Source organism: Podarcis gaigeae (genome assembly GCF_964106915.1).
Source record: "Podarcis gaigeae genome assembly, chromosome: 3".
NCBI lineage: Eukaryota > Metazoa > Chordata > Lepidosauria > Squamata > Lacertidae > Podarcis > Podarcis gaigeae.
The window spans coordinates 72,460,569-72,485,836 of NC_139680.1; the positions used below are offsets into that span (position 1 = coordinate 72,460,569).

General features: G+C 41.7%; 1 protein-coding gene across 36 annotated transcripts in view; it reads left to right on the top strand.

The window, feature by feature from the left end:
- Positions 1 to 3,932: 3,932 nt before the first annotated feature.
- Positions 3,933 to 25,268, top strand: part of AFDN (afadin, adherens junction formation factor) — an 88,676-nt gene continuing 67,340 nt past the window's right edge. For 26 of the 36 annotated variants that reach the window (XM_083731988.1, XM_083732000.1, XM_083732004.1 and 23 more), the window contains exons 1-2: positions 3,933 to 4,515; positions 24,143 to 24,338. In XM_083731988.1, the coding sequence (XP_083588114.1) occupies positions 4,402 to 4,515; positions 24,143 to 24,338 (310 nt within the window). In that variant the 5' untranslated portion in view covers positions 3,933 to 4,401. The remainder of the gene's footprint in view (positions 4,516 to 24,142; positions 24,339 to 25,268) is intronic. The other 10 variants (XM_083732010.1, XM_083731989.1, XM_083731996.1 and 7 more) reach the window with 3 other exon arrangements.

Consider the following 25,268-nt stretch of genomic DNA (forward strand, 5'->3'; position numbering starts at 1 on the left):
AATACCGTCTTGTGGCCTCTTCGGAGGCCAACAACTGAATTATAAAGTTTGTTAAAATAATTCTATTACGCCTTTTACATTGGCTGATGATACACATTTTTGAAACCCATATTTAAATACAACTAAAGCACTCAAGTAAAAAAACAGAAATCCAATCAAAACATGTACTGAATTATTAACTTTTGGATTTTCCCACCCCCCAAAAATAATGAATGGGTTATCTGGGGGAAAGGCCTGAATTTTCTTTGTGCAAAGATATCCCTGTAACAGAAACACAGATTTAAAAGAATACAAGAGGATAATGACCAAGAAAAGGAAGTAAAATTTATGTATTTTTACAGTTCAGTGATTGTATAATAAAGCTACAAGAAACAGACTAAAAATAGTGTTCCTGAAGAGTCAGTATTATTTTCCCCATTTTTAAAAACAAGGCTTTTCAAAGAGTTTCCTGGAATAACTACTTCATATACCTGCAAAGAGTGTGCAACTAAAAGGGTTGGCACTACAAGAAAGATGAACAGAGAAAAACCAAGTGGCATAAAAAACCATATATACCTCCTATGCCCTGACTCCTGCATTAAGAGGAGCACCAGTCACTAGAGGAAATTGGGTAAGCCTGGCTGCATGGAAGACAATGTTGGGGAGCACACAGAGCTCACTGGATCCTGACCAGGGGTTTTTTAGGGATAGAAAACCCTCCTATACCCACAGCAATTCTTTGCTAATCTTGACACTGGGGTCAAATAAAGCAATAGCTTTAGCAGAGTTTGGAGAAATTAAAAGATAAAGTGCGAGATTGGTTACATTATGCTCAGATCAAAGAAGTTTTTAAGTTGGATAAAAAAATAGGATTCCAGGTGGAAAAATCAAAGTTAGAAACGGAATTGTTAGAACCTAAGACTAAGGTACTTTCAAGAATGTATAATTTGCTGCTAAAATGGAACACACAAGATGAAACGGTCAAATCGGCTATGATAAAATGGGCACAGGACATAGGGTATAATATCATGTTTGCTGACTGGGAAAGGTTATGGACCACCGGTTTGAAATTCACGGCATGTAATGCCTTGAAAGAAAATGTTATGAAAATGATATATAGGTGGTACATGTTCTCAGTCAAGCTTGCAAAAATATACCATTTGTCTGATAATAAATGTTGGAAATGTAAAGAAACTGAAGGAACGTTCTTTCACCTCTGGTGGACCTGCCCTAGAGTTAAGGCTTTCTGGGAAATGATATATAACGAGTTGAAAAAGGTATTTAAGTATACCTTCCCTAAGAAACCAGAGGCCTTTCTTTTGGGCATTGTCGGCCAGAGGGTGTTAAAGAAGGACCGAACATTTTTTATGTATGCAACAACAGCAGCAAGGATACTTGTCGCTAAGCACTGGAAAACCCAAGATTTGCCCACACTGGAAGAATGGCAGATGCAACTGATAGACTATATGGAGCTAGCAGAAATGACTGGCAGAATCCGAGACCTGGGAGAAGAGGCTGTGGGGGAGGACTGGAAGAAATTTAAGGACTATTTACAAAAATATTGTAAATTGTATGAATGCTAAGAAAGATGTAAGATTATCAACAATATGGCACCAATAAGTTAGTTAAAAGGAATATGAAGATAAATGAAGATATAAGAAAAGATAAATTTTGGATAAATATTATGTTAAAATTAAGCCTTTAAGGTTTGGGTTAAATTATCTAAAATTAGGGATACAATATTGGAAAATTATAATATAAGAATTGAAACAAGGTGATAAATTGCTGGGTAAAGCTCGAAAATTTGGAACGCAGGAACGAGAGATGCGAGGAAGTCCAAAGAAGTGAAGAAAATGTGGATATTGAAAAATTATATGTTATTTTGTTTGTTTTTTCTATTGTATTAAGAAAATCTTTAATAAATATTTATAAAAAAACAAAAACAAATAAAGCAATAGCTTTAAAAATGTCAATGTACTTGATACATAAATGGGAGACAGCATGGATTAAACCCAAGAGGTTATGCACACGCTCTATTATGGAGTCCTTGATTAATGGAGGAACTTAAGTGACTAGAACTACAATCCCGTGGGAATACTCTTAGGGAAAGACCCACCATTAACAAACTGAGGCATACCTCTTATCTGAGTTGACAATCAATTTATTTAATTTACTAATTCCCTCCCACCACTTTTATTATGCTTTACTGTATTTCCTAGGGCTCAGCACAGCTCAACACTTAGAAACATGTTATCCAAACACTTAAATATACGTAGACTAAAAGTTATCCTCAAAAAATCCTCTAATACCCAGCCACAAAATGCTTGCCCTGAACACTGAAGGCTTATGGTACTCCCAGAAAATTGGCAAGCTTAGCATTTTTCTGGTATCTGGGAAAGCAAGTTCCAAAACTGGAGAGCTTTATTATGAAACAAATGAGAATGGAGAGAATGTGTATGAAAACATTGCCTAAGGACAGATGAATATTGTACAATGATCTATTCTCCCCCCTACTTTTATCTACTTCCCTTGCTCCAAGAGATGACTCATTCCCCAAACCGGTCTGATGGGCATGGCCTTTCTTGCTTTTTCTCCATACCAATCACAGTCTCTCAGCTGCTCTGTAAAGTCTCTACATGCTTATCCTGTTTGCATGCATGTGCCCATGTACACCTCCACTCAGTTCCCTGCTCCAAGACACCTGCTATCTCTCCTAGCCTCTCACCACCAGACTAAGAGTAGTCCATGCATCTGGATAAACTAATTTATTTCAATCAGCTTAATACAGTTTTAGCTGTCCTCTGGGGAAATGGTAAAATCTTCAATTTTAGACAGAAGCCAGGCTTATTCATTCTCACAAGCACATAATGTGAACAGGGAACTGCATTTTACAATATCCTGATGCCAACCCTCCCGCTTGTGTCACTCAACAGAGATTCTTACTGTGCAGTTTTCATCCTAAGTGCTGTTGGCGGATTCTGCAAGGAAGCAACAACTTTGGCAGGGCCTACTTTGCCAGGGCTGTGCCAGGTCCCTGTGCTTAGAAGTACTATCATTCCTCTGGCACTTCCAGTCCTAGTGCAAGAGCTGCTGGAGGCAACTGTGCAGCACAACCCACCTGCGATCAATGGGCCTTACTCCTAATAAGTGATCTTGAACAAGGCAATACTATGCCCGTCTACAGAGAAGGCAGCTACACTGATATACATGGGACCAACTCCCAGATAAGCTTGCATAGGATTACTGCAAAGATGACCTATTTCAACACTACCTTCTCAAACCTTACCTAGTTAAATAATGTGGGTAACCCTACTCTCAAACTGCTGTCCTAAACATAATTTCTGAGGAGAAACCTCCCGTGCCTATTATAGTGGGGCTTACTTCCCAGCAAAAACTTGCATACCAATTCGCTGTGCATAGATTTCCCTATTCCAATTTTAAACATGAAGCATTGCAGGTGGGTGACCGGGGCTTGCCAAAACTCTCGCAGGCAGAGAAGAGAGGGTTTATTTCAGCAAGTTCCACCTTGCTTTTATTTACATTTTTTTTGGGGGGGGAATATAATTATATACACGCACACGCTTAGGAAGGCTGCAATCCTCCCTTCTGAGTCCCCAGAGAGCACCATGGCTAAACAACAATTAATCCCTTCACGCGATTGCCATCCTCCCCAGCCCGCCGCCGCCACGCACAAACCCAGCCCCCTTCAGCCGCCACCCTTCATTGTTCTTGCCGCCACGGCAGGCTACCGCGCGGCTCTCTCCCCGTCCTCGCTTAGTTCAAACCCAAACGCCCTCAACTGCTAATTTCCCCCTCACACACGGGGGGAGAAAGAGAGAGAGAAGCGGGAGGAGGAGGAGGAGGAGGAAGCGCGAGCACCGTACGCTCGGCCCTCTTTCCGCGCGCGCGCTCGCCGGGCTGTTGACCTGACACCCGAGCATTAGAAGCACAGAGGAGGCACGCACGCGCACGCGCGCAAGGAAGGATGGGTGGGGGGAGGAGGAGGAGAGCGGCGTTTGTGACGCGCTCGCGAAAGAACGGCTGAGCGGCCGCGCGCACGGAACGGTATCTCTCCCTCCCTCTCTCTCTGTGTGTGTGAGAGAGAAAAGGCGGGGAGGGAGGAAAGGAGACAACCGGGGCGGGGAAGGAGGCGGCGGCGACGGCTTTCCGCGAGGCGGAGGACTGAGAGACGCTACCGAACAGGAAGCGCTGCCACCGAGCCAGGAGCCGCTCCGCGCTTCCCTCAGCAAGCGAGAAGAGGGCAAAGTCTGGGCTGGTGAGAGCGAGGAGGGGCGGCACCAGCGACCGGATTCCTCCCTCCTTCGGACCCCTCCGCCCCCTTACAAATCCGCCGGGAACTCCGCGCGGCCCTCCCGCCGTGTAGCTCCTGGCTCCGGGAGCCCCGGAGGGCTGCTGAGGAGGATGTCGGGCGGCGGCAGCGGCAGCCGGGAAGAGGAGCGGCGCAAGCTGGCCGACATCATCAACCACTGGAACGCGAACCGGCTGGACCTGTTCGAGATCAGCCCCCCCACCGAGGTGAGCGCTCGGCCGGCCGGCATTCTCCCCTTTCTCCCTCCCAGGAGCCGAAAGCGGGCGGAGGGGGATCAACGTCTGCACACGCAGCCCCACACGGACATATCTCCCGGCCAGCTACTGCCCCCCTTCCCTTCCTTTCCTTACGGAGGTGAGGCCGGCGGTGGCGGCGCTTCCTACAGACGCCTCCATCCTCGCGGAGGGGAGGCTCCGCCCCTTCCCGAGGTGAGGGACCCGGCAGCCCCCCGCTCGCCCCCCCCTCCGGAGAAAGAGATCCTTCATTACAGTATTGCCTTCCGACCTTCCTCGTGCCCACTTCACTGGCACGATCACATGGAGGGAGATTATGTCCAGCGCCCCCTAAAATCCCCTTTGGATGCGGAGCAGGCAGGCAGGCCGGCCGGCCGACCTGCACGGGCCCTCATTTGCTCTGGGCGACGAGATAAGGCTCCCGTACCTGCGCCCGCCGTGTCTCCCTTCTTTTGTAAAGACAGTATCCCTCCCCCAGCCCCAATTTGACTATTTACACCCTGCGAGGAAGAGGCGCTGCTCTCGTGTTTCTCTTTGATATGAGCTCCTCCCCCATGTCTTGCAGCTCCTACGATTGCGCCCCCAGCCCGGCAAGGTACGGGGCTCGCCCACCCCGCCCCCTCCAGGGCTTGGCTCAGCCTTTTTTTCTAGCGATTGCTAATGTTTGCTGAACCCTCCCCGTCATCCTCACTATCACCGCTGGTCGTCGATTCCCGCCCCCCCCCCCCACCTAAAGTACTGCTTTGATTCGAAGTGGTCTCGCGGACTAGTGGCATTTATGGAAGCAGGCTGCCCCTTTTGCCGTGCCCTGAAACATCGTGGCTTAGGAGGAAATGTCGCAGGGGAGCGTTTGTTTGTTTCTCTGTGTGTGTGTGTTTGGCGGGGAAAACATTGGCGTGTATCGAATAAGAATAGGCTTGTTATGTAGGAATCCGGGGTGAAAGGGGAGGGAGGGTTATCAGGGAATTACTCTTAATTTAAAGGATGGTGTGGTGTAGAGATCAAGACCTGGAAAAGAAATGTACTTATTATCATCTAACCGAAATAAAGGAGTGCAAAAATCGTCTACTTTATCCGAACGCCTTTTGGAAACTAACCTGTAAAAAAGTGTTGCATCTGTCCACAAATAATTTTCTTAAAATGAGCTGCTGAGCTTTAATAGGGGAGGGGAGCTTTCCTTTCCTATGATATTAGCAGAATGGTTTTGAAAATGCTCATAAAACTAGTATTATGAGCAAGTTTCACAATTATGGGAACAAGTTCTACAGGAAAAACTTAGATTTCCTACTAAAACTTTTTTTTAATGAAAAAGATTGGATACTTTTTTAAAATTTAAAAAGTTAAAGCCACACCCCATCAGGTTGTTGTCAACATTCTTTTTGGCTGGTCAGTCTGTATGCTTGAGTTAAGTATGAAAGGTGGTGTGGGGGAAGTTTTGATAGGTAGATTGTTCTCTGCTGGCAAAACAATACTGTGCTCTCTGCTTATTGGGTGGAAGCTGATCATGTGCCTGTTCCCAAGGAAAAGAAGGAAATTTACACTTGATTTTGGCTCCGGTTAGTCTTTAGTTGTTAACAAAAGCCCAGTGATGAATAATTGATTTATTTTCTTTAGTGTTAAATAGTTAACATCTAGAGAGAATTATTTCAGATTTATTTTCAAAGATCTTGAACTCATTTTAGCTTTAAAGGAAATACTTATGTTCCCTTACACATTTGTGCAGTGTTTAAATTTACATTTTATGTAATAATAAGCCTTCCATGGTCTTCTGCTGAAACAGATAATGTATGTGATCTATCTCCTTTTCAAAAAGTGTTAGCACTAATATAGTTGGAAGTGGCTTGTTATTAGAGTTCTTTTTATATCTGATCATTTGGCTCTCCTCATTTTATGACAGGTTAGAGTTGTGCAGTCACGTTGTTGATAGCTGCCAACATAGGAGCTTGAAGATCAAGTTGTCTTAGATTAGCTATTCAAATCTATTGTGATATTCCTGTTCAAATCTGTTTTAGATAATAGGACTGGTAGAACTAGAAAATTGACCTGTCAAATGGGCCAGGGCTCAGTTATTTGTAGACTTATTTTGATTCTTATCTTACTACACATAATGCTAAAATATCTATGCTTCTGACTGGAGCATTGAGACCTACATGTTCCTCTGATGGCTTCTTAGTCTAATTTCATTATTTATTATTATGGAGCTTGTTTTAAGCTTCATCTTTAATGCAATATAATGCCTTTTTTATCAACCTTCCATGTTTGAATGAACACACACATACACACACACACAATTCCAGGTGCAGGCAGAACTTTGTTGTGGTTGTTGGGTGTGCCATGAGATGACTTCTGGTGAACCTGACTGCCTTTGTGCATGTTTGAACTATTTTAAAAAAGCTTTGGTTTGGCAATACAGAAATGTTTCTTGGATGAGAGTGTTCAGTAAGGCTTCCACCTGAGCCATGTTGTGACTTTCTTCTCATTTCCTCCAAACTGTCAATTACACCCAAGCCTTGCACTTCCTTCTCAGTGGTTCCACCATCTCCTCCTGTCTGACTGTGGTGCAGGAGTGTCTCCACCACTGTGGCAACTGGACTGCTCATTGTGTACCCCCTCTACCTCCTTCCCCACAGCTCTATTTTATTTATGCTCTACTACACTTTTATATGTCATGGGTAGTATAATTGCTGGTCTGCTACGGGCAAACATCATGTATCCAGTTAATTGGGCATAAGTTGTGAAAATGGGCATGTTGTGAAAGCATAGTTTAGCTGAAATATACCAGATAGGTGTCGGAAAGGTGTTTAAGAGAAGACTCCACAATTATGTTCAGTGCTGAATTATTTTACAGAAACAACTAAGTTATAAACTGAAGTAGTAACAATTTAGTGTTTCATGCTGCATGCCACACTAAGGTGAATTGTTTACTTTGATTTCAACTAAGAGGTCAATTTAAATTCTACCCTCTCCCCCTACCCCCCCAGTGCTGGAGGAAGCAAACCATAATCCCTGGATTTGTTATGTCCGAAACAGGAATTCACTCACAAGAAACAATGATACATAGCCAAGGTTTGTTATTGGCGTACTGTTTGCAGTTTGTTGGCATGAAATAAATCATGATCCCAGGTATAGACATGGCATGAAGCCAGGGAATCATGCCCTGTTTTCTCTGTATACTAGTAAGAAGGAGTGAAAGAATATTCTTAGATGTCATCACTGTAAATTATTAACTGTGATGTGCAATCCGGAGCAGTTCTCTTCAAGTTTTCAAAGTGTTTTACAAATATTACCTCAGTAATTCTTACAACAGTCTGAAAAGCATAATTATCTGTATATTGCAGATGGGCTGAGACTGAAAGTGGTTTCCCTAATGCCTCTTAGTAAGTTCACAGCTGATGTATGGTTTGATGCTACTAGGAAGTACATTTGACTCACAATAATGACTAGATAATGTAGCCAGATTCCTTTTATGGGAATCACTTCTGTAATATATAGTTCATAAGGGCCCAAATTTTGCATTGCTTTTTATGCCATCTTTTCATGGACTTTCTTGTAAGAGTTATTCCTTGACTGGAAAATGAAGTGTGTTGATCTGTGTAAGTCAGGAGCAGAAAAATGACAATTCAAATTCAGAATAAGCAGGGGTCTTGCCCTCAGAAAACATGAGAGGCATAATAAGTAGAATTCCATGAACCCCAATGAGTGTCATATGTTGCTACAGTTTGCAGCCTGCCCTGCCCTGCTTCTACTTTAGGGTTACAGATGCTTCAGGTTACATACGCTTCAGGTTACAGACTCCGCTAACCCAGAAATAGTACCTCAGGTTAAGAACTTTGCTTCAGGATGAGAACAGAAATCGTGCCCTGGCAGCGCGGCAGCAGCAGGAGGCCCCATTAGCTAAAGAGGTGCTTCAGGTTAAGAACAGTTTCAGGTTAAGAACGGACCTCCAGAACAAATTAAGTACTTAACCCAAGGTACCACTGTACCTTTTTTCTTTGGCCAGTCTTTTTTCTACCCCTGAGTGATCCCAGCCAATCAGGAATAGTTTGGGAGTGTGATAATGTCATAACGTGAATCAGATCTGGACATGTAGTGATGTGCTTCCAGACCCAAAAAGGTTGTGGAGCCTGATACAAGCAAATAGTATATAATTGAATAAAGATGTCTTCTGGGAGAATGCTTTGTGCTCAGGTCTTGCTTGTGTGCTTCTTATGGATATGTTGTTGGCCACTATGAGAACAGGATACTAGACAATATGGGCCTTTGGTCTGATCCAGCAAGACTCTTGTGTTCTTATGATATGAATACTTCCTTTATATGCCATAGACTATCGTAATAGCTTGCCTTTCCCTTACTCTCATTTATTCTTCTGGGAAAATGTGCATGGCCAGTCAAGAAGAGAATGCTGGTAGTGCTATCTGATTGTGAGAATGGGGTCTATAGAATTTTCACCATTGTGTTACATTACATTTTTGATGTGGGTATGCTTGATCAAATAGTTCAAGCATATAAATTGAAAGTTTTTTGGGAGAGGGGAAATCACAGGTATATGGTTGCCTAAGGAGAAACAACTTTATTTCATAAATGCCATTCATTCATTTGACAACATTTATGTACCACTTGATTGTAAAAAAAATCCACAAGGTGGTTCACAAAAAGAACAAAACAATAAAATTATTGATAAAAGCTGTTAAAACAACTATTTGAATCCTTCAAAAAAATAAAACTTGCAACAAACTAAATCACACCCTATAAGTTTGTTCTTGGAAGTATACTTTTCTCTCTGCTTTGTTTAGGTCTGGCTTCTAATTATTTGAAAGATTCTTCTAAGTGTGTTTGGTCATGTGGGTCATGCAATGTATTCACATAAAGATTAATAGCAGTGGGGCTACTTTTTGTATGAGCATAAAACTTGCACACAAGTATTTTCAGGAGTTGTTGGGGACCTTTGTTTACTGGAAACTTTTTCACATTCCCAGAGCTATGTGTGTGATTTCACTTTGCTCTGAGCAGTGAAGCCATTGAGGAAAGCCCCTATGGTTCAAGCCAGGGCTGATTTAAGCCTGTAACAGCCATAATAAGGAGGTTACAATTGCCTTAATTAGTTGCAGAACCCCAAGTCTTATCTAATGCAAGTTACATTTATAAGTTAGCCATTAATCAAATCACCCCTTGTGAAGGAATGGTGTCAGCTGGTAAGCATATTCCACCATAATTGAACTCATTACTCTTTTTGCACATCTTGAAAAGTCCAAGCTCGCCACTCTTTTATCAAGAGCAAGACCTCCTTATTAGAATAAGGTTTGAGGAGTGGAAATGCTCCTATGACTTTGCTTTTGCTGTGTGGCATAGCATGTAATTGATGTCACTTGGGATTGTCTCAGAAACACTACTACATAGGTAATGATATTCTGGTCCAAACCAGAGGAAAGGGTGTATTTCCATGGTAGAACATCTGCTTTTTATGCAGAAGGCCACAGTTCCAGTCCCTGGCATCTCCAGGTACAGGTATGAGAGACCTCTTCAGGAAACCCTGGAGAGCTGCTGCCAGTCAGTGTAGGCAGTACTGAGCTATATGTACCAACTGATTTTTTTATAAGGTGACTGCTTTTTATGTTGGATTTCTGTGAAAAGGCCTTTTTGAGAGTGAGGTAATATGATAGGTTTTTCCTATAACTGAGGGTGCACCACATCCTCATTTCTTTAGCTTTTTGGAACCATCCCTGAAGTCTTCTTTGTGCCATTCTTTCAAACAGTCTACACTGCAGGAGTTGGCTTTTCTCCCTCATCTTGTTTAGACCCCTTCCTTGCCTCCACATCCCCTACCCACATTCTTTGTTTCTGAAACATGTACAGTGGTACCTCGGGTTAAGAACTTAATTCGTTCTAGAGGTCTGTTCTTAACCTGAAACTGTTCTTAACCTGAAGCACCACTTTAGCTAATGGGGCCTCCCGCTGCCGCGGCGGCAAAATTTCTGTTCTCATCCTGAAGCAAAGTTCTTAACCCGAGGTAATATTTCTGGGTTAGCGGAGTCTGTAATCTGAAGCGTATGTAACCTGAAGCGTATGTAAAACGAGGTACCACTGTACCTTGTTTTGCATCAGGAGTAGGCAGGACACTCACCAGTATCTTTCTAAAAAGGGGGGGGAAATGTTTATTCTTGTGTTGCCACCCTTTGGACCTCTTGTGGGGCATCATGATGATCACAGGGTCTGGGTTGATGATCTTTATATGATTAGCACTGATTTTAAATATATTTTTATCTGTTGCACCTGAATTCTTTTATGTTTTTGCTATTTAATGTTCTTTTAAAAAATATTGTAAGGTAGCCTGAGCAATTCAAATACATAGAAATAAATTGAAAGAATGGGGTATACATTCCATAAATAATAATAAAGTCATCTCTAAAAGTAAATACTTGAGATTGCCCATGACATTTGCATCATGTAAGTGCTATATCAAAGATTGAAAGAGGAATGCTTTTATTGTATTCCATATAATAAGCAGTACATGATACAAAGAGCCTATCATTTAACATTCTGATTATATGAATCTATGACCCGTTTTTGAATATTGCATATGAAATAAGAGGATGTCTTGTATCCCTTGTTCTAGATCTAAAAGTGTGACTGTGACACAACAGTCCCATTTTCTGCTTTTGCCTCTTTCTATTGTGTCATTATATAGGCTCTGTGGCGAAAGAGATGGACACAAGGCTATTCTCACTAAAATTAATAAGACGTTTTTGGAGAAACAGGTTGATTCCTCCACCCCTCTGACCTGGTTCACAGACATTGATTTGCTGTTTACCTGCAGTAGCACAAGCTCATAATTGTGCTGCTACACATTATGCCCAAGATAACATTTCAATGCAATTATTATTAGTAACTAAGAAGTAATAGTTTTTCTGATGCCTTAGTGGTCTGTATTGCTTATATCACTCAGTTATTTCTAATATAGCGGATGGTACTTCGGCCTTTTAAACATGATTGGGGGGTGAATATTGGGTTTTTTGTGTTATGTATATTGTGCTCTCATTTTGTTTTTTTATTTTGTGAACTGCCCTGTGATCTTCGTATGAATTAAAATAAATAAGTAAGTTCTACTGAGTTTGGCGGGATTTATTCTCTGAAATGTATGTGTAGGATACATCAGTGCAAGATTGCAAAGCTAATCAAGTAATCATTTTAAATGTGAATATGAAAGAAATTGTAGCTCCTCTGAAGTAAAAAAGCACATTTGTTATATTTTCAGATTGTGCATGCATGTTGTAGCAGTCGCCATAGGGGTGAATGCCTCTTTTAAGATGATGCTTGTCATTCATAGTGTTTATATGTAAGTCTAATAACAGCTTTTTCAAACAGGCAGCAAATGTTTATACATTGGGACTCCCCTGCATATCAATCAGATGTTGCTGTTTTTTTAAAAAAACTAGGCTAATCTAACTGATTAAACACTGCATACAGGGATAATGTGTGATTCAGAGATTCAGATACCTATTGTTACTGGCAAGCAGAAACTTCTACAATTGCCTGACACTCCTGAAATTATTGGGCAGAACAATCCTATTGGAGTGGGGGAGGGAAAACCTGTGGCCAAGCAACTGCCAAATCTGACTTGTAATTCCTAGGTGGATGGTGAGGGAGAGTGAATGAAGAGAAAATGAGGGCACCATCTCCAGGGCTGGCATATTTTCCCTCCTATGTCAAGTGAATAGGAGCCCTCAGGTCCAAAGCCTCCCTAGATCTACTCTTGACGTACCCTTTTAATCTTGAGGAGGCCTCTGGAGGTGGACCTCCCTCTCTCCCTGTGGACAGGTAGTTTTGTAATATCCTGTGGCAGCTGCAAAGGGTCATAGGATTGTGTCCTGGCTGATTTTTGGTAATTATCCATTGAAAGGATCACACTTTGAAAATGTTTATGGAGTGATGCTAACTGATGCTTCTTTTTACGTAAATTGGTAATCTATGAAAACAAAGGTATGCTTCATGTTTTCTGAACCTATAAGGCTAGAGCTCGTGGTTAGAATAGTAAAAATTTTGGGCTTAGAAATAAAGGAACTATTGTATATCTTTGTTTATAAAATGGGAAACCTTAAGAGATTGTAAGATGCCAGTGTATCTGAAATGTTGTATGTGTTTTGCTGTAGTTTATCTATCAGAATAACCTTCCATGCCATAATTTTGTTTAAAATTTTAGTTGAGATAACTTAGGAAAAGACAGGTATCAACCTATTAAAAAAAAGTTTACCCAACCTTAAATTTTTCACTAAGTATGGTGATTGCTAAGCTTTTGGAATGGAAGCATTATGCTTGATTCTTGGAACATATCTTTAGCATCTCATAATAATAATAATAATAATAATAATAATAATAATAATAATAATTTTTATTTATACCCTGCCCTCCCCAGCCAAGGCTGGGCTCAGGGCGGCTAATAACCAATAATAAAAATAAGTTTAATGAATACAAGATTAAAATACAACATTAAAACATTAAAATACAGCCTCATCACAGGAGGAGAAAGGAAGAAAGAAAGAAAGAGGGGGAGGGAATCAAATTGACTCTAAGCCAAAGGCCAGGCGGAACAACTCTTACAGGCCCTGCGGAAAGAAATCAGTTCCTGCAGGGCCCTGGTCTCATGAGAGAGAGCATTCCACCAGGCTGGAGCCAGTGTTGAAAAAGCCCTGGCTCTGGTTGAGGCTAATCTAATTTCCTTAGGGCCCAGGACCTCTAGGGTGTTGCTATTTATGGACCTTAAGGTCTCCCGTGGGGCATACTGGGAGAAGCGGTCCCATAGGTACGAGGGTCCTAGGCTGTGAAGGGCTTTAAAGGTCAAAACCAGCACCTTAAATCTGATCCTGTACTCCACCGGGAGCCAGTGCAGCTGGAAAATCACTGAGTGAATATGCTCCCATGGCAGAGACCCCGTGAGGAGCCTCGCTGAGGCATTCTGCACCCGCTGGAGTGTTTCTGGTACAGCTTCAAGGGCAGCCCCGCGTAGAGCAAATTACAGTAGTCAAGCCAGGAGGTGACCGTCGCATGGATCACTGTGGCCAGGTCGGGGAGGGAAAGGTAAGGGACCAACTGTTTGATGCAGCGAAGGTGGAAAAATGTCACCTTGGCTGTTGCTGTAACCTGCGCCTCCATGGAAAGGGAGGTGTCAAGGATTACACCCAAACTCTTAACGGACTGTGCTGGCACTAATTGCACCACCGCAAGAGATGGGAGTTGCCCCCTCATCCCCATGCCATCCCAACCCAGCCAGAGGACCTCTGTCTTCTAAGGATTTAGTTTCATTCGGCTCCCACGAAACCATCCAGCCACAGCTTCCAAGCATCTGGTCAGTGTGTCTGGGGCCAAGTTGGTGTGGCCATCCATCAGCAGATGAGCTGAGTGTCATCAGCATATTGGTGACGGCCCAGCCCAAAGCTCCGGACAATCTGGGCAAGGGGGTGCATAAAGATGTTAAAAAGAATCGGGGAGAGGATTGCACCCTGCGGCACTCCACACACTAAGGAGTGGCACGACAATATCTCCTTCCCTAGCGTCACCCTTTGTTCCCGACCAGAGATAAAAGAGCACAGCCATTTATGGGCTATGCCCTGTATCCCCATCATCGGCGAGGCTGTGGTCCAGAAGATCATGATCGACCATGTCAAAGGCTGCTGACAAATCTAAAAGAATCAGCAGTCCCGACCCGCCTCGATCCAGTTGTCTACGGAGATCATCTGTTAGGACAACCAGAGCCGACTTGGATTGAGATTGAAATCTTGGCTGTACAGTGGTGCCCCGCAAGACGAATGCCTCGCTAAACGAGAAACCCGCAAGACAAAAGGGTTTTCCGATTTTTTAGCGGTTTCGCAAGACGAATTTCCCTATGGGCTTGCTTCGCAAGACGAAAGCCCATAGGGAAATCTCCGGGGACAGCGGGGAAGCGCAGCGCGCCTTCTCCTCTGTTCCCGGACCTGTCCTAAGGCTTGCGGTGGGAGGTCCGGGAACAGAGGACAAGGCGCGAAGGGCTTCTCCTCTGTTCCCGGGGCTTGCGGTGGGAGGAGGGTTTTTCCTCCCCACCGCCAACATTCAGAACAGCATTCTGAATGTTGGCGGTGGGGAGGAAAGTCCTCCTCCCACCGCAAGCCTTCAGGACAGGTCCGGGAACAGAGGACAAGGTGCGCAGCGCTTCTCCTCTGTTCCCGGGGCTTGCGGTGGGAGGAGGGTTTTTCCTCCCCACCGCCAACATTCAGAACAGCATTCTGAATGTTGGCAGTGGGGAGGAAAACCCTCCTCCCACCGCAAGCCTTCAGGACAGGTCCGGGAACAGAGGGGAAGGTGCGCAGCGCTTCTCCTCTGTTCCCGGGGCTTGCGGTGGGAGGAGGGTTTTTCCTCCCCACCGCCAACATTCAGAACAGCATTCTGAGAAGTCTCCGCCGTCCCGGGGACTTTTAAAATGCTGGGGGACGGCAGCGAAGCCTTCGCTGCTGCCTGCCAGCATTTTAAGATCGCCCGGGACAGCGGAGAAGTCTCCGCTGTCCCGGGAAGGCAGGCGGGGGGAAGGAAAGACTTTCGCCCCCCCGCCGGCCTTCAGAAGAGGTCGGGGGACAGACTGTCCCCGGACCTGGTCTGAAGGCGGTTTCCATAGGAACGCATTGATTGATTTTCAATGCATTCCTATGGGAAACCGTGCTTCGCAAGACGAAAAACTCGCAAGACGAAAAGACTTGCGGAACGAATTAATTTCGTCTTGCAAGGCACCACTGTATATTGTATTTATATCATAGCCTGTCCTGACACTAGATCTTAGAACACAAGTACTGTAACAGCAATGTGACCAAGACAAAAGGATCCCTCATACTTCAGCACTGTGAAAATTCTTCAGCAGGTAGTAACCTATATCCTGCTCCACCTACCTGAGCTTCCTCCCACTTTGTTTTTCTCTCTTCTGCTGCTAAGATGCATAAGAATCATCTTGAAAAATATACATTGGGTTTTTGTATATGTTTATTATGTCAGAAAAAACTTTCACAATTCAGTCTAATATAAACATGTTAAATTTCAAATTTATTAACTAAAATCCATTGTCCTCCTATTAAACAGGAGTAAGAGAGCTTTCTATGTAAAAGAATAAACAATGGGAGAAATATCTGACTTCAGGATCAAACAAAGGTGATTTATTAGTTCAAGGATGTGTTGTGAACTTTCTAGTGAAACCAGGGGCTGCACGTCATCAAAGGTATTAAATAAGATCCAAGATATGTCATTTTGGATCTCATTAAGGTCATCTGCTGACACCCTGCCCCCGGTAATCTTTTATTCCTATTTTATGGCATCCAGCTACAATGGTGCTTCAGGTTACATACGCTTCAGGTTACAGACTCCGCTAACCCAGAAATATTACCTCGGGTTAAGAACTTTGCTTCAGGATGAGAACAGAAATCGTGCAGCGGCAGCAGGAAGCCCCATTAGCTAAAGTGGTCTTCAGGTTAAGAACCGTTTCAGGTTAAGAACAGACCCCCAGAACGAATTAAGTTCTTAACCCGAGGTACCACTGTACCTGAGTTCTGTAGTATGTTGATTTCTCAAATTATAAATAAATATGGGTTGGTCACAAATGTCTTATTGACATTTTCAATTAGTAAATGATCTTACTGCAGGGGTAGGGAACTTGTTCCAGCTCAGGGGCAAACTTCTTGGGGCCACCTGCCAGAGGTGCTGGTTTTGCCCGAAGCAAAAATGGGTGAAGCAACAAATAACAGTTTTTTAAATCTTTGTGCAGTAGGCTAGTTTCTCTCCTTCTCTATTAGAGGTCGAAAGGATAAGTGTGGGTCAGCTTCAAAGAACAGTACTGGGAGAAACAGTTTACCGTACTTTGAATGAAACTGCTTTCCCAGCAATTAGGTTAAAAATGTGGTTTAGCTTTTTCAATCCTTTTTTGTCTTTTTGCACGGTGGGGGAGTGGTCTTCAACAAGAGTACTGCTGGGACAGGAAGGGTTGGACATTTCTGGATCTAGCCCTTAGACTCAAAATGGTATCCCACCCCCGTTCTTATGCGTTAATATTTTCTTGTGGCAAAATGCATCATAGCTGTTACCTCAATATTTTTGTTGAATATTTATGAAAGAAGAAAAACTTTTGAGAAAGCAGTTTTGTCCTGAATAACTTAATAGTTAGCTTCTCATTTGGGTTGATAATTTCAAAGTTTGCATTCTGTTTTGCTACAATAAACCGGCTTAGCAAATTCCCTATAAAAGGTGGCTACTGTGGTCTCTGATATGAAGGAAAACATAGGTTCCTTGAGTGTTATCTGTTTTAAATCTGAGCAGCTGTTTTGATTGTATTATAAAAGGAAGTAAGATGATGACTCATACAACCCAGAGAGGTGTTGTAAAAAATAGTTTCTGGTTTGGCCTGTGTAACTGAAGGTGGGGTAGGAAGCTGTGTAATGAAGTAATAACTTTGAGACTGGTATGCTGTGATGCTGTAGAGATCTAGAGAATTGAGAGACTGATGTATGGAGATGGTGTTAACTGGTTTTCATTATGATAATTTTAAGATTTCTTATCAGTAAAACATTTTATGAGTAATGCTCAAATAAACTCTCTCCCTGATTCTTGAGATTGAAAGTTTAATGTTTGCTACTTTTGATTCATTGGTACCTCCTCTTCCAAAATAAAGTGTTATCAATAGCATGCTGAGGATATCCATTCCATCTGAATAAGGAGAGGCAGTGCAGGTGCTGAATCAGTGTTAGGAGACAGTATTGCATTGTTGCCATTGGCATTTTTGACCTGGCTTAAGATGCTCATGATGACATATAAAACCCTACATGATTTAAGTCACCAATACCTGGAAAAAAAAAACATCTTCTTCCCCTGTGCTTGCTTGCCTTGCCTGCCTGTTAAAATCTGCAGAGGAGGCACTCTTTGTCCCCACCCCCCATTGCAGAGGTGTGGAGGAAGGTTTTCTCTTTTGAAACCTCTGTACCATTTTCAAGGGCAGCCCCTCATAGAATATATTACTGTAGTCTAGATTATCCTTCCTATTCTTGGTTCAGGCCTGGATATAGGACTGAATCAGCCTTTGTTGCCCTAATTTCTTGATTGAGGGTGGGACATAGGGAATGTGGCTTTTGATACCATTTACCATTGCATCCTCCCGGACCCACTTTGAGATTGCTATTGGAGACACTGAACTGTAGTGGTTGTGATCCTCTCTGTAGGGGCAAGTCTAGAGAGTAGCATTGGGAGAGTGCTTATTGCTTATTTGCCACTGAAGCCATGGTGATTTTAAGTGACAGATATGGCTCATGCAGTACCCACAAGCTACACACCTGCTTATTTAGGGGAATGCAACATTATCTAGATCAGGCTGTTCCTTCAAACCCCAGAGAAAGAGTTGAGTGTCACCATTGTACTGACAACACATCACCCCAGGTTCTCTGATAACCTCTCCTGGTGGCTTCATATAGGTGTTAAAAAGTATGGGAGACAAAATCAAACTCTGTGGGACAACACATGTGCTCCTATGGGACATCATATGAACAGGATGCAACTTTAAATGTGCAGTAGTTGAATTTTTTTTTAAAAAAAAAATTCCTGGGCTTCAGTAGGTTAGAAAGAATCACTCTCAGCCAGGATTTAATCTTGTGTGTGTCCAATAGTAAATAAACTTTCATAATCCTTATGAGCATTCTATGGTTTTGTGTCCTGCCTTTGTATACCACTGCACTTGAATTAATGGTTGAATAACCTGTTACATTCAGCAGATAGTTGTATTGCTACTCCATGGAATTGCAGACATGTTATAGAACAATAGACTTCAGTTCAAGGCTGTAGAAATAAATCTGTTGCAAGCTTCAAAATGATGCTATTTGTGCTGCTTCTGGCCTTCTGGTCTGGAGTGGAAACAGGTATAAGAGAGGTTTGTGTGATTGGACATCAAGAAGTGGCAGGTAAAGGGAAAGGAAGGGAGGCTCTTCCCGCTTTAGCAATTATGGGCAGATTTGGCCTTTGGCTTTCAGTCAGAATACCCTGACCTAGTGATCTGAAAATGAGATTGAAATTCTTGCACTGCATATTATTAGAATGGATGAAACATATTTAAGATGACCTGCATTATTACTGATATGTCATGGTATTTCTGCCTGTGGAATGTGGTATGGTAGAATGCTGTTCATTCAAATTTTATTTAAGGCAACGTGCTGATTCATCTGAGGCAAGTGACAGCATTTCCTTCTGAGTATGTACCAGAGCTGACCAGAGTTGCCACACAAGTTTTCTTGTCACACACAGGATATGCATATATATTTATTCAGAGAAGTGTTGGTGAAAGGGTGTTGAGAGAAAGTGGCTTTTTCACCCCCTTATCCCTTCCTGAACCCCTAAAATAGGATGGGCTATATCACAACAGGAGAAAGGGGGAGATGGTCAAAATTTGGGCAGAAACACCTTCCATTGAACATGCCATGATGGTATTAATTATATGTGACATAATTAGGTGAATTCCAACATGCTAGCCATAGTCATGAAGAAGTATTTCCTTGAGAAAATCTGATTTTGGTTCATTAGAACATTAAAAATCACATCCATGCAAAATGTGACAAGTTTGTTAGCTTGTACAACTGAATTACTGTCTAAGCAATAAAGCGCTCAGAGTGGTTTATGTATGTAATTCTCTTTGTACAGTAATATACTTGATTGCCTTTCTTTTTAGTTTTATTTATTTAAAACTTGCTGCCTTTCAGTTTAAATATTTTTCAGGCTAACTTATAAAATAGAAATTAAACAAATATAACAAGATTAAAACGAGAACTATGAACTCTCAAAATACCATTACAGCAGTGATTTTTTAAAGTTGTATTGTGGTGGTTTGCTTGTTTTTTGCAAGCCGCAATACAAATGGAACATGTTGTAGCCTGCAAATAATAAGCAAACAAAGCAGTATAGTAAGCATGAAAATAAATATACAAAGGTGTGTTGATTTGTTCAAGCTCTGTCAAATAATCAGCGTGCATAAGAAGTTGACTTTGAATTCATGGGCTTTACAAGCACAATCCTGTTGTCATTCCCTCTGGGATCAATGTTCAGGTTGTGAGCGCAGTGTCTTGTGTAACCAACTTGACATAAAGAAAGGTGGATCAAAAGACAGTTGGGCACAGTTGGCTCTTGTTTCTCTTCTTCTTGATCAGGGTTTCCCCAACTTTGGTCTCCAGCTGTTTTTGGACTACAACTCGCATCATCCCTAGCTAGCATGACCAGTGGTCATGGATGATTGGAATTGTAATTCAAAAACAGCTGGACACTCAAGTTTCGGAAACCCCGCTCTAGAAAAACCACAAACTGTAACCAATATTTGTTTTGTGGTTTGCAGCTCATGGTTTGTTTGGAGAAGACAATGCACAAACCTGGGTTTGGATAACATGCTTGGCCCAAACCATGGCTTAGCTTGCAGCAGTGCAGGAGGAGGTCTGGGCCAGGAATGCAACAGCTACAGTCTCCTCTCTGGGATCCCTTACTGTCATATCAAGCTGTTTCTTTCTTGCTCTTTTTTGTAATCAGATGGCAGGAATGTGTGCTCAAAGCAAACATGGATAAGCTTAGATTTTTATGATCCGAAACACATTTGTAGGGTTTTCGGGATGCACGTTCGACACCTGCAGTGTTCGCAACCCACAGTGGCGTGTCTGCACATGCACGGGTTGTGATTCAGCACTTCTGCGCATGTGCAACTGCCGAAACCCGGAAGTAACCTGTTCTGGTAGCATATATTTTGTCATTGTTCCTCTTGTGTTCTGTTGGACATAATATTAATATATGTTATTGTTTGATAGCATCTAGAAGGTGATGTTTCTGTTTTCTTCTTGTTAGCATTTAGTAGGGGGGAAAGCTGGTCCAGTAATAAAATGGGAGATTAGACAACTTTATTGAAGATAAAGCTATCAGTAACTACTAGGAAATGCGAGAGGAATGCTGCCTACATGTTCTGCTTTTGAGCTTCCCATGTGCATTTGGTTGGTCGCCGAGAGCAGAGAGCAAAAGGGTGTTAGAGAAAGAGTCTTTTTTATGATCTTCCATGGCTCTTCTTTATGTCTATCTACCCAATCTAAAAAGTCAGTTCCCAACATTTCGTTGCACTCTACCAAAAAATAGAATTCAGAATAGTGCTGTCTAAATAGAAACAGGCATCTTTTTTTTTTTTTTATTGCTGTCCTTGGTGACCACTTCAGGTTTAGCCTAATGTACCCTTTCACTTGCATGTCAATTAATGGTCGTCATACAATTTTATGATAAAGCATTGTATTTAGGACTGGAAAATTTTGTGACGAGAGCCCCTTCTTCCCAACACTGGGTATTCAGCCTTCATTGACAGAGATTCCACAGGGGGATCTTTCTGCAGAGGGCCTGAGTAGCTTTTACAATATGCAGCAGTTCTTTGTCTGTGCATGCAACTTAGCTATTGAAACAACAGGCATTTTGGGTAGTTCTTAAGACATTCAAATTGGAACCTTTGCTCATAACTCTGCATTGTATATATAAACATAAAACTTTATAACAGTGCTTCAAACAGTTCCTAATGCCAATGGAGAAAATAAAGCCATAATTTATATGGAACTCCCTGCCACAGGAGGTTAGGTTATCTCCTCCTTTGCTGGTGTTCATTCAGCTAGAAAGTTCTTTTATAAAAAGCTTTTGACTTTTGTGGTTTTAGGGGGTTTTATAGTCTGGCTCTCTTGTGTTCAGTTCTTGGATTTTTTGTTGTGGTGGAGGTTTTTTAAAAATGAAATATCATTGCTATGTTGTTGGTGTATTGCTTTAGCTGTTTTGGGCATCTCTATTCAGAGAGGAAATGTGAGTTATAAATTATAAATGTTCAGCTTTTGCCACACCTTTTCTGTTGTGGAATGCTCTCCCCTGAGAGTCCTGTGTGCCTAGATCTATTCTTGCCTTTTAGAAAGTAGATGAAGAGAAGGGCAGAGAGCCAATAAGTCTTCCTGCATTTGCGTATCTGAATTTGGTTTAGTGAATTGCAGGGAGAGAGATCAAGAGAAAGTATGTGCTTAGTTTCTGAAGAGCTGCTCACATGCCACAACCTTTTCTCTCTGCCCCATGAAAAAATGTTGGCATTCATAACTTGGATGGGGTGGTGAGGACTAGTAGGAGGGACTGCTGTTAGTACTGCACTGTAAAATAGCACAGTGTAAATCAGGGGTAGACAACCTAAGGCCTGTGGGCTGGATGCGGCCCAGTCGCCTTCTCAATCCGGCTCAATGAGTAGAATGTGTCCTTTTATTTAAAATGCATCTCTGGGTTATTTGTGGGGCCTGCTGGTGTTTTTACATGAATAGAATGTGTGCTTTTATTTAAAATGCATCTCTGGGTTATTTGTGGGGCATAGGAATTCGTTCACCCCCCCCCCCCAAAAAAAAATGGTCTGAGGGATGATGGACTGGCCCATGGCTGCAAAAGGTTGCTGACCCCTGGTGTAAATGATGATTTCTCTTTTTACTCCTGGAAGTATGTGGGGTATGTGGTGAGCAAATGGGGTAAGTTATGGAGTGAGCAAATCACATGAGTAGATAGGAAGGTGGGGATCATTTCTTGATTATTATTTTTGCAAGGCTAACCAGTCTGTTTTTACATACAATTTATGAGTGGCACCCATATTTATTTATTTATTTAGTTAGTTAGTTAGTTAGTTAGTTAGTTAGTTAGTTAGTTCTCACTTTGACCCTTCAGGTTTCACAAGTCTCAGGAGGACTTCTGCCCCCTCCCTCCTTCTGTGCTCCTTTCCTGGCTAGGGCACTACTCATCGGTGGAAGGGGGCATATATGTGAGTGCATGTCTTGTTGCTGAGCTGCTGAGTTAGCACTTATGCATTAGTTTTGTACTGTGGAGAAAATGTGGAGGTTTCCAGTGTACCCTAGCAAGTAAGACCTAGAGATTCCTGTCATGGCTTTTAGTACGTTACTTGTTGCTTAGTATTTGGTTGTTCACAAGATGCTTGTGGATTTAAGGAGGATATCATTATCCTAGTTACGATAAATATTCCTGTGAAACAATGAAAGTCCTATGTTGTGCATGTATATGAACTATCTCGCATTCCCTTTACCAGATAATTCCTTAGAATTTCACATGGCAACTACTTCAATAACTTGGATTTAGGGCTCTAAAGGTTAAAGCTAGCGTTTTGAATTGAGCCCAGAAGTAGACTGGGAGCCAGTGCAGATGATGAAGCACTGGTGTAATGGGATTGATCATGCTCAAGTAATGTGCCACCTTAGTTTGGACCAACTGAAGAGATTCTGGACTGTTTTCATAGGCAGACCCACACATTATAGTAATCGAACTGAGAGGTTACAAGAACTGGGTGAACTCCAACAAGCCTTTATTTGTCCATGTAGGGTCACAGTTGTTACATCAGCCCAAGTTGATAAATGCGTAGTGCATTAATGTACGGATGCAGCTATTGCAGATCATGTACCTTGGCTGTCTGAAGAAGATAGACTGCTTTGTGAGGGTAATGCTCCTTTAAGAGATGAGCTAGAAAGAACCACTTGAAATAGACTAGAAGTGAAGGGATGTTGCTAGTAGCAGTCCGAGTGTGTGAGAGAACTAAGATGGACTGATATTGTGCTAAAGCATGTAACAAGTTTCTAGCATTGCGGAATAATGCAGGGATCTATTTTCATAACTACGATTCTAAATATTTTAGGATACATAATTTTGAAAATATAAAAATATAAAAAATAACCCTGCTGCATTTGCCTGAAGTTTTTTCTCCTTTCTGTACTTACTCATGGTTTATGAAGCTTAGGATGATCATAATACAATTAACCAGTTGTAATAAAACCTGAAGCAGTGGTGCAGTTAATACACTGTGTTTAAACACCAGTCTATAAAGTCTATATATACCTTGTGTATTGTTTTCAAATAATTCAGATTTCATAGCACGGACTCCAGTTGAGTCTCCCTTGGGGGGTGGGGGTGGATTCCACAAGTGGGGATCATCACCAAGAAGGCCCTTTCTCTAGTTGACACCACCTCATGTCACGTAGGGAAACCTGAAAAAAGAGCCTCTGATGAAAATCTCAAGGTAAAGGCAAATATATATGGCAGAAGACATCATTTGGAACTATTATGATACAGATCATCCAACTGTGGAATCTTAATGTGGTGCATTCACCATGATAAATGTTGTTTTAGGATCAGTAAACATGCTCTTCATGAAAAGTGCTAAAATTTAAAACATTGCAGTAGTCAAGTTTCAAATGCAGCTTACTTGGTGTTATTTGTTTAAACTGTTTCTGATACAGAACTAAGCATATTTAAAATCAAAGCACTCCAGTTTATATAGGTGTATGGGTATGAAGAAGAGTTATTTGCTATGGCAGTTACCTGCTATTTCCAGTTGTAGGGAAAGTAAACGTAAGAGACTATTTCCTCCACTCATACACTTTTTTTTTCTTGGAGTGTGTTGAATATGTAAGAATAACTTGGTGTATTGGAGAGGCAAAATAATTGATAAATGTATAGAAATAAATTATTACATAAGAAAGCAAGTGAATGGACAAAATGTCATTGATTCTATTTTATTTCATTACAGGATCTGGAATTCCATGGAGTTATGAGATTTTATTTTCAAGACAAAGCAGCTGGGAATTTTGCAACAAAATGTATCCGTGTGTCTAGCACTGCTACAACTCAGGATGTGATAGAAACACTTGCAGAGAAATTTCGGCCGGATATGCGGATGTTATCATCCCCTAAATACTCACTTTATGAAGTGCACGTCAGTGGAGGTTAGTGTATTAAGTTTGAGACTACTCAAAACTTAAAACTGTATCTATATTAATTGCAGAGAGCGAGGGAGTAAAATTTGGCTTAGAAGATTAAGTAATTTCCAATCACTGCTTGGCAGTTACATTGCTTGGCAGTTTCCCTTGGCAGTTACATTGATTAGAGACAACAAAATTGTCAGTTAAAATGACATATTGAAAACTTGCAACATAAAAACATAACAAAGACACACACTCACAAATTACAATATAAGAAAATTCAGATTCAAAATGTAAGACCTCAAGATGTGGCCTCAGAAAAAAAGTCTCCCAATGCCTTAATGAAGAGGAAGATCTTGCATTGGTTTTTGAAGGCTTGGAGACTTGTTCTGAGATTTATTTTTTAAAGAAGCATGTCCACAGTGCTGGGTTTACAGTAGTGTAGAATGATTTTTCATTAACTGATACCAGCTATTAGCCCACACAGTAATGATAATATGAATTATTGTATTCTTGAGGATTGATTAATTAATAGAATGCTTTTGAACATGGATTGTAAATTTCAGCTGGCTCAGAATGTGGTACTTCACCTCTTAAAGAGAGTTGGTATTAAGCAATATACACAACTACTTTCTTTCATTTGCACTGGCTACTGATTTCTCTCTAGGGCCCTGCTTGTGAGAAACAATGTGTAATCTTAATATAATCATTCAGGAAAACGGTTTCTACAGAAAGCTGAGAATTGCACATCTGAACAGAATAACCAATCATTGTCTTGGAAACAACAGTAGAATGATTGTTAAGCCAAACTCTGAAATAGTCCTTAATGCTCTCTTCCATTTACATCTTTTTCTTCAGGCTTTAATATACCAAGCAGTACATGTACATATAGCGTACAGACATTGCCTTTCATAATTATTTTAAAGTATTTTACTCATTGTGTATTTCTCTTTT